The 10543-nt window shown below is 35.2% G+C and overlaps 1 protein-coding gene across 2 annotated transcripts in view; it reads left to right on the top strand.

Moving 5' to 3' along the window:
- Positions 1–2101: 2101 nt before the first annotated feature.
- LCOR (ligand dependent nuclear receptor corepressor) overlaps positions 2102–10543 on the top strand; it is a 34593-nt gene continuing 26151 nt past the window's right edge. The window contains exons 1-3 of one of the 2 annotated variants that reach the window (XM_065894676.1): positions 2102–2339; positions 5637–5730; positions 8303–9272. In XM_065894676.1, coding sequence (XP_065750748.1) covers positions 2102–2339; positions 5637–5730; positions 8303–9272 — 1302 coding nt within the window. Of the gene's footprint in view, positions 2340–5636; positions 5731–8302; positions 9273–10543 lie in introns of those variants that run through there. The other variant, XM_065894675.1, reaches the window with a different exon arrangement.

Below are 10543 nucleotides of genomic sequence, written 5' to 3'. Positions count from 1 at the left end.
TATTCAATAAAGAGGCAAAATATGCTGCAGGCACTTAAAGCTCAAAGGTAGCAATTTATGGTCTTTATCCTAAAATCTTTGACTCTTTACAAGTCTCTGTAATATTTATTAATCTAGTTAAACACAGACATCTCATAAATTACTTCATTTTGCTTCCTACTTGGAAGCTTTCTTTATTATATATTACCCAACTTTTCAGAGGATACAAAGATACAATAACGTTAAAACATGAAATTATATACAGTCATTCAGAGGATTGTATGCTGTGCAAGAAAAAAATGGATCTTAAATAGAAAGAAATATTGATAAGAAAACCCGGTGGGTAGAGAGATTGAAAAAAGCACTGTATGGCTAAAAGTGTTTATTAAAACATTTAAGGAACCATTGTCAGTGATTGTAGTAACTTCTGAACCTTACCTGGTTGAATACCTTTATCCTTAAACCATCTAGCATGCTCATAGTCTCTATTTATAGAGAGGAAACTTAAGGTTAAAAATCCTTCTTAATAGAACAGAAATGTTATTATTGGTAGAGCAAACCTCGTTAAACTCCAGAGAATTAAATAAATTTTATGACTATCTTCTGATCCTGAATATTGTCCTTCAGAAAAAAAATTGTTCTTGGGAGTCCTGTGTGATTTTAATGTGTTTGTTTTTTGTGGTGATTTTAGATATTAATAGCTATTAGTCAGTTTTGCTGACTAAATCAAAGTTCCTTACAGCTCCAAAATATTATAGGTAAAGTAATTGACTTTCTATGGTTAATCTTTAAAAGAGCAAGGAAACTCAGGTTTTCTGAGACCCATCTTCTAAAGCCTAGGAAGTGTGGGAAGGAAGTATAAAGGTCACGGGTGGAACATTTTAATCAAGGGTCTGCCACTAGCCATCTGTACAAATTTGAAGAGGCCACTTACTCTTTAGATCACATTTGTCTCATTTATTGTTTTTTTTAAAGAACTATTTGTTGATTGATTTGATTGATCCATTTATTACTCAACTAATATGAATGTATACTTTACACCAAGATTAGGTGCTGAGTATACAGGAGTAAACAAACATAATCTCTGCTTTTCTCAAAAAGCGTTTAGTCTCCCTGATAGTGTGTTAATGAGAGAGATGTGATGGTAATGTATTTACACAAAACATTTTCCATCTTATTTTACTTTCAAGGACCCTTCCAGTGCTGAAAGTTTTATGAGTTAATGAATTCATATGGTCTTTATTTTTAAATTAACATTGATTAGAAATTGATAATTTAGATGTTTATTTTATTGCTTCCCTATCTATTGTGTTCAATGGTTGGTAGAGTGTAAAGAACTTATGAAAAATACATGGTCTTAGGCTTTTGAGATTTGGCATTTAAACTCAGTGCAGAGGATCTAAAAGTGTGGTCCCCTGACCAGCAGTATCTAGAAACTTGTTAGAAATGCCAGTTCCTGAGCTCACTCTAGAACTGCTGAATCAGTAACTCTGGAGATAGGACCCAGCAATCTGTTTTTACAGGCCCTCAAAGTGATTTTGATGAATATTAAAGTGTGACAACTATTGCCCTAGCCGATCATGAATCTTAATATTATCTCCTTTATAATCTTGATATGCCTTCAGTCTTTTAGCAGAAAGTAAATTAAGCCTCATGAACTGAGCATTCCATTCCTCAATTATATAGGAAGCTATGGTTGAGGAAAGATCTAGGGGACACCAGATGTAATCTATAGGTGGTAAACAGGGGAGTAATTATTTCATTTAAAAAGGGTTTTGGGATTTCTGTATCAGGTAAGTGATTCTTGCCCATAAGATATACTATTGGTTATCCCTTTATTTGACTTCATAATCGGGGGTGGGGGTGGTGTTTAGAAATAATTTTATTAAAATTTTATTTTTAAAAATCTGCAACTTTTATAAGCCTGGAGATTAAAAATATAACTCTAAGAGGGAATACTATTTTTAGGATATTGCATTTTAAGAAAAAAAAAATGAAATTTTGTTTGCTTGAAAGCTGTCTCTTTTTAGTACATTGTCCCACTTTAAAAGTAAATAAATCTTTGTTTACAGACAGTCCCTGGGTCTCCGACCCCAATATTCCCCTAGTGGCCCGTGAGATCATGCAGCGAATGATCCAACAATTTGCTGCTGAATATACCTCAAAAAATAGCTCTACTCAGGACCCCAGCCAGCCCAATAGCACAAAGAACCAAAGCCTGCTGAAAGCATCTCCAGTCACCACCTCTCCCACGGCTGCAACTACTCAGAACCCTGTGCTCAGCAAACTTCTCATGGCTGACCAAGACTCACCTCTGGACCTTACTGTCAGAAAGTCTCAGTCAGAACCTAGCGAACAAGGTATGGTTTGATGTCAAGATCTCCTCTGTCCAATTAGAGTACTTTTAATTTGGGGAGAAAAAAAAGTATTGGCAAGTAGGGCACCAGAAGCAATAATAGGATAAACTAATGTGACTTTTAAATTATTCCTGACTCTGCAATGATAGAGAAGAAGTATAAATTGGCTACTTTACCCATCAGTAGTTTGTAGTCATGATTGATGTACCACCCAGAAAGTTAGGTGGTTACAGCTGTTACTTGATATTTGTAGAAGTAGTTCACACTTTCCCAAGCATTGTCATATCCATTGTTTTTAAAACCCCTTTGAAAAATTAACTTTTCCCCCTTTCCATCAATGTTTAGGATTAGCACCTATCTGAGAAATAAATGTATCTTGTCAGATAGAAGTTATATTCTGCAGATGAGATCATGAGGCAAAAATATGTGTTATTTGCATTTAAAAAAAAGAAACTCATGAGGTTAGAAATATTGAGAAGACAGTAGACACACTCCAGGTTGTTATCTGTATTCAGTATTTTATAAATACACACACATACATACATATACTGTATTATAAACTAATTAGAGTATTTTCAAAAGGTAATCTGTTGGTGAGGATCCTAATTAAGTGAAGAGGTTAAGAGGGTGTCAATTTTGCATAGCAGATATTTCTTGAGTCTTTGAAAAGTTACTCTCTTAAGTAAATTAAATATCCGTGTTGATTTGTGATCTCATTTTACCTTTAATTTCACAAAGATGAAGTGAGCATTTCAACTCTGCCACTGAACCACTACAAATTGTAAATTGGTGATATCTAGTACTGAGATTTTATTGCCATAGAAATCTCATAAAAGTGTGGATTTATTGGCGAGAAACACATGTTTATTTTGCAAAGTAAATAAGTTTAATTCTTCGAAGAACCTCTTTGAAAGAACTTTATTTTGCTTATTTTAAGTTGTTTATGAAGGAATGACACTTAATGGACTGGCTTTAGTTGCTTATCAAAGGATATTTTTCTAAATAGCTTTCCTTTGCCTTCTTTCTCTTTGTGTGTAGTGAGCAGCAATCAAGATCTCTTAAGTTCTGAGAGATTTCCTAGCAGGAGACCTCCTAGACCTCCTAGTTGTACCTTTGGTTACCGTGTTTGTAAAGTTGTTCTTTTCTATTTTATTGAGGATTGTTTTCTTTACCACAGATTGGTAACTTTCATTAAAAATCTGTTTGCTCTAAATATTGCATTACAAGCTTCAGGTTTACAATAGAATGACAGCATAGAGGTTGTATCTAAAGTATTAATAATGGAGATTAACAGTACAAAAATACAAAGTGGTCTAAGTTCTTAAGGTTAGTGTTATGCTTGAGAGGTATGTTGTGTTGATGGCATGCTCTTACCAAGAGAAATTTGGACTAGATGATAGGATTATAGTATATAAACCTTAAATGAAACAAAAGTTTTAAAAGTATATCTCCTAATGAATTTTAATGTGTTTTCAACTTAAATCACAATATTTCCAGTGGTAGATTTAAAATATGTTGCCTATAATATGATTAGACAGACTGAAAATAGTACTGTCTTTGGGAATATTTTAAGCAGTGCATTTGCTTGTTAGGTATCTAATTGGGTTAGATGGCTAATAGGATACTTGGTTCTATAAGATTACGTTTTTAGAAATATTAGTGACTCTAAAGGACAACACTTACTGTGTATGAGTTGTGGGCTTTTCTTGGTTTATAAACTCAGTTGCATATTTATTTCTAACTGCCTGAAATAGGGAGTTACAGTATCCTCAGATACAAGTCCCAAGTGGGTTCTATATTGGGGTGATTTTTAACATACCTAGATAGCAGGCATCTCTGCTGGCCAGCTGAAAATCAGAGGCATTGAGTATTATCTTTCTTCTCTGTTAATTTTGGACAGAATGGCAGCTTTAAAAGTTATTCACTAACACATATATATGGAATTTAAGGGAAAAAAAATGTCATGAAGAACCTAGGGGTAAGACAGGAATAAAGACGCAGACCTACTAGAGAACGGACTTGAGGATATGGGGAGGGGGAAGGGTGAGCTTTGACAGGGCGAGAGAGAGTCATGGACATATACACACTAACAAACGTAGTAAGGTAGATAGCTAGGGGGAAGCAGCCGCAAGGCACAGGGATATTAGCTCGGTGCTTTGTGACAGCCTGGAGGGGTGGGATAGGGAGAGTGGGAGGGAGGGAGACGCAAGAGGGAAGACATATGGGAACATATGTATATGTATAACTGATTCGCTTTGTTATAAAGCAGAAACTAACACACCATTGTAAAGCAATTATACCCCAATAAAGATGTTTAAAAAAAAACAAAAACAAAAAACAAAACAAAACAAAAAAAGTTATTCAGACTATGAGTTTTCTTTTCTGGACATGTCTATGAGGGGAAAAACGTCTTTGGGGGAGAATAAAGTCTTCTAATTTTATGTTCTAATAACATGAATTTGTGATTTGGTCTAGCATCAGTAAAAGAAAAAAATGGTTATCCCCCGAGGCTCCCGTCAGTATCAAGACTGTTTCATTCTTCTTTCTTTCCTTAAACTTTGCTCATCAATTTATAATAGCTTATTCATCGAAAAACCTTGCCTTTATTAAATATCAGCAAGTAAATTTTGAATCTCTGCTGATTTTTCCCAAAAGATTGACTCCAAATACACAAGTTTTGCAGATGTGTCCGAAGAGTGATTAGGATACATGCAAATTATAAACAGTTAACAACTGGTTCATCTTACATATTATTTTGTACCGTTATATATGTTTACTATAACCATATAAACCTGTTTTTAAAATGACTTTTGTATATAAATTTTTCCAAATCTAACTTTTATATACTCCTGGTGTTTCAGGTAGACTTAGCTCTTGAGAAATTTGGTTTTATAATTCATATGACATTGTGGCATTAAACTCATATACTTTGATCAAGGTAAATTTAGAAAATGACATCTCATAGTTCGATTGCAGAACCTCATACTGTGTAAACTGCTATTTCTAATATCTCACTGTATCTTAACATCTTTAGTGTTAATGCTTTACCTTTTCTTTTGCCCTATTAATGAAATATTTAACCCTTGGATATATGAGATACAACAAACTTAGCTAAATTTATGTCACTTCGGGAGGAAAAATATCCTGATTCTATTAATAAATTGGTTTTGTAACTCAAATTATATGGCTAGTTTTATCTGTTTAGTTGACTAAGCCTACTGCTTTGACATTTTTAGCCTATTCAGTTCATATTTGCTCCCAGTTTTTAATATCCTCAGGTGTTTCTTTGTATCTCTACAGACGGTGTACTTGATCTATCCACTAAGAAAAGTCCATGTGCAGGCAGCACTTCCCTGAGCCATTCTCCAGGTTGCTCCAGTACTCAAGGGAACGGGTAAGGGAAAATATTTGTGGCCTTCCACAGTTTTATAGGGGACAGTTTATCAAAGATTGATGCCAATCTCCCCTGTATGTTTTAAAACTTGATCCTTTAGAATAACACTGTTATAGGTGAGCCTTTAGTAAAATTACTTTTAGTCTATCAATCAAGTAAAAGCACAATCTGAAATCTAGAATTGGCAAATATAGATCAGTTTTGCCAGTTTAGTACAAACAGTAAATAATCAGGAATATGGCAAGAATGTCTTTGGACTTTTTGTTGTTGAGTGTTTGGGAGTGTGAAACCCAACCTAAATAATTCCAGAGTTCGCATGTGAAGGCAGTATTCTGTGTGCTGAGGTCGGTGAATGAAAATTGGGCTCCAATATTTAACTTGGTATCTCTAATGATTGGAGTATGGGGGCTGTTCGTTTTTTTCTGGTTTGGTTTGGTTTGGTTTGGTTTGGTTTGGTTTGGTTTGTTGATTTGAACTGCAGTTTTAATTCTGTGTGGCAGTTCAGAAAATAATTGTGTGTATTTTTTGTTTTTAATTAGATAAGACCGGTTTTGGATGTTGATAGATAACCATCTTAGGCTGCCAAGACATTATTACATGCTCAGTTTTGATAGCGATTAGCAGACTAAAGTGAATTTTCTGACCACCTAGTTTTATGATGTAAGAATTGTCTAATTTTCCCTCTGTGTGTACATAGTAGCTATTTTAAATGGTCAGGTATTAATGAAGATGCTTAGATGCCATATTGGGAAGGCATTTCCATAAAACTGTGTTGTGACCAAAAATAAGCTTCATCTAAATATGAAACATAACTTTGGTAAGTTAGTTAATATTTAGGTTTATTTAACTTTTAGAATATCAACATGGGGAAGATGTTTAGATACCAAAGGAGTAAGCAGACTTGCTAAATGGACTAACCTTTTTCAACTTATTCTTAATTACCTTCAAATTGAAGGATTCCTTTACTGACTTCCGAAATGCTCCCTTTATTTTCTCTAAAATTTCATCATCTTCCTTTTTCTCTCCTTTATTCAGTCTAAAAATAACATTAATTTAATCCATTTTGCATAGTTTACTAACCATTTTTTCTTAAGCCCTTTTTTTCACTGTAGTTCATACTAAATATAGATCTAAGTCATCATGGTCCCAAATCATTTGGTTCCATTTATATGTCAAAAAACTTGAGTTATGTAATTAAGGACACATGTAAGAGAAGCCTAAGTGCTGTTTGCATAAATGCATCCCTTGCTTAAGATTCACTTTAAACTTGGCCACCAGGTCTATGTATTATATTGTTGAAATTGCTGTGTTTGTCCCTCTGAATGGAAAGTAAATGTTTTGATTGTGGTAGTGTTTTCTGGAAGACAAAAGCACCGGCAGTACTGCCCATCTTTTAGCTGAATTGTTATATGTTATTTACTGGTAACGTCAGAGTCCCTGTAGACTTTTGGAGAATATAGCTGGTTTACCATTATTTCTGCAAAGTTCCACTTTTGTGCCTAGTTAATGTAATTATTCCCCTTAGGCATACTTTACCAGTTGCCAGTTTTATCATTGATAATCTTTCTCTATTGTAAAAACGAAAGCCTTATGAATTAACTTTGTGTAAGTAGTTGATTTTTTTAAACATTATTTGAAAGCTGTCCACTTAAAATTTTAAAATTAATGTTTGTTATTTTAAGAAGAAGGGGTTTTTTTAACTAAAGAAAAATGCTAAAAAATTGTTTATATACCTCTGACAATAATTACTTTGAGTAGACTTTAAGGAACAAAGTTTTGGGGGAAATAAAGGGTAGTTTCTTTAAAGCTTGAATTATTTCAAATGGAAAATCAGTGGTACTCATGTATCTGCAACTAATGGTGTTTTAAAATGAAGAAGTGTGGTAAGTTATAATTCGATGGGTATTTTGTTTTGTTTTGATTTGGGGTTTCCCCCCATGGGGCTGGTAGCCATGGTTTTTTTTCCCAAGCAAAATAAGAAATGTCATTTGGAATTGTTTGATTTTTTGATAAGAACATCAACTTGTTTGTGGGATAAATGTGCAATTATCTGTGGGTTCCACCAATGTAAATTGTTCCAGTTTTATAGCTGGTTGTCATGAATGTTGAATTATGTTGCATTAAAATAAATTATTTGGCTTACTCTTTTATTACTGTACTTGTTTAGTGGTAACGTCACGTTGGTAACACAATTCTTTGTAGATCTACGGAGACTTGATGATTACTTTGTAATTAATAATTAAGGTGCTATTTTCAGACAGTTGCGCGAAACTTTTTCTCCGAATATTTGTGAACCCAACCAGAGACCAGCTGACAGGTTTAATTTTTCTTTGCCCAAAAGCTCTTGGTTTTTTTTCTTTTTGTTTTTTTGTTTTTTGTTTTTGTTTTTGTTTTTGTGAACAAGTTTAAAACCAACTGCCGAGACCATTTTTTTTAAATTTTAGAGAAAATAAATAAATAACACAAAGTGATGTTACCCAAGCAAGGCCTTCTAATAAAGGAGTGGTCCCCTCACCCATCCCTCCCTACCTGTGCAAGTCCTGCTCACATCAGTTTCCTTCCATCCAATTAGGCGACCTGGGAGACCCAGCCAGTACCGCCCAGACGGACTTCGGAGTGGTGATGGGGTACCTCCAAGAAGCTTACAGGATGGAACCAGGGAAGGTTTTGGACACTCCACATCACTCAAAGTTCCACTGGCTCGATCCCTGCAGATTAGTGAAGAACTACTGAGCAGAAACCAATTGTCCACAGCTGCCAGCCTTGGACCATCTGGATTACAGAATCATGGACAGCACTTAATATTATCCAGGGAAGCCTCTTGGGCAAAACCACATTATGAGTTCAACCTCAGCCGTATGAAGTTCAGGGGAAATGGCGCACTCAACAACATCAGTGACCTTCCTTTTCTTGCAGAAAACTCTGCCTTTCCAAAAATGGCACTTCAAGCAAAACAAGATGGGAAAAAGGATGTGAGCCATTCATCTCCTGTAGATTTAAAGATACCACAAGTTCGAGGAATGGATCTTTCTTGGGAAAATCGCACTGGTGATCAGTACAGCTATAGCTCTTTGGTAATGGGTTCACAAACGGAGAGCGCGCTTAGTAAAAAATTAAGGGCTATTCTTCCAAAACAAAATAGAAAAAGCATGTTAGATGCTGGACCCGATTCTTGGGGCTCAGATGCTGAGCAGTCTACCTCTGGACAGCCATATCCCACATCGGATCAAGAAGGAGATCCTGGCTCCAAGCAGCCTCGGAAGAAAAGAGGGCGTTACAGACAGTACAACAGTGAGATACTGGAGGAAGCAATCTCAGTGGTTATGAGTGGAAAAATGAGTGTTTCCAAAGCTCAGAGTATTTATGGGATTCCCCACAGTACACTGGAGTACAAAGTAAAGGAGAGGCTGGGCACTTTGAAAAACCCTCCAAAGAAAAAGATGAAGTTAATGAGGTCGGAGGGGCCAGATGTTTCTGTAAAGATTGAATTAGATCCCCAGGGAGAGGCAGCACAAAGTGCAAATGAATCAAAAAATGAGTAGGAATACTGTAGAGTGCCAATTACTGTACAAACTGGGTGAGCACTACTGCATTGTTCAGCTGTCATTGCTTGCACCTAACTTCATTTACTGTGACACTTGTTTCTTTGCAGATTTTGCATTGACTTGTGTGTACAGGGGTGAAAGGTGCATTCTGAATGTTGCATATTTTAAAATTTTCGTGTGCAGTATGGCTCGGGATATTGTTTGGCCTTTTGCATGTTTCTCTACAAAAGAGAATTGAGTTACCTCACAGAGAACAGATACATGGAAGTGGACTCCTTGCCTGTAGAGCCTGCATGCTTTTCTTTTTTTTTTCTTAAGTTATATTTGCCTTTATTTAAAAGAAAAGAAAAAAGCCCCCTTTTAGAGACCACCTCTGTCATATTGGGAGCTTTATCATTGCAAATTGGAAAGCCATCTTATAAAATTATTCACATTTTTTTTCTTCTGAGATTCAACTAATTTAAGGGTTAAACTAAAGAAACTAAGAACAATGAACTTTTGAATTTAAGAAATTTGGCTATTCAATGATAAATAATTATTTGGGTCAACTAATATTTTATGATTTCCTTCTCACTATTAAGTTTACTTAACAAATTAGCAATCTGTTTAGTGCTCACCCAGAGGGGGGAAGGAGGTGGAAAATGTGCACACACTACCTTCAAAAATGCTTCAATTACGTTGTAACACTACCTTTGCTGTTATTTCATTTGGGATTTTCTAAGGGTAGAATTTGGTCTCACCAACAAGTGAGGATATAGCCTTATCTCATGGAGGACGAGCTCCGTTCTTACTCAGGAGCAGTCAGGGTACATTACATAAAACAATAGAGGATGCCTCATTTTAGCAAATTAAGTTTCTTTGTATTCTTAAATCCTTTTACAGATTTGATCATGTGCTAACTAACAACTAAATGTCAGTTGCAGCAACTATTTTAAAATATTGAAGATCTGTTTATTGGGGGATGGGAGGAATAGGGGGGAAATGTGTGTGAGTAATTATAATATTGCAAAAGTGGTATCTAGATTTTACAGCCTCAGTAATCTGCTCAAATATCCACATAAGTGAAGAATCCATGTTTGTGGTGAGAGAAAGAACACAACCCCAAGGTAACCTAAAATGATTTAGGTTGCATTTCAGTTCTAACAATAATTCAGTCAGAAGTCGAGCTGCTTAGCAATTCCTTTTTAACTAATTCATAGATACTAGTACAAGGGGCGGGGGTTTTTTAGTTTTATTTGTTGCTTTGAACTCTTTTTTTCTTTTTTTTG

The sequence above is a fragment of the Phocoena phocoena genome, chromosome 16 (genome assembly GCF_963924675.1).
Source record: "Phocoena phocoena chromosome 16, mPhoPho1.1, whole genome shotgun sequence".
Taxonomy (NCBI): domain Eukaryota; kingdom Metazoa; phylum Chordata; class Mammalia; order Artiodactyla; family Phocoenidae; genus Phocoena; species Phocoena phocoena.
Note: the sequence above shows the minus strand (reverse complement) of the source record. Positions and strands in the feature narration are given on the sequence as shown.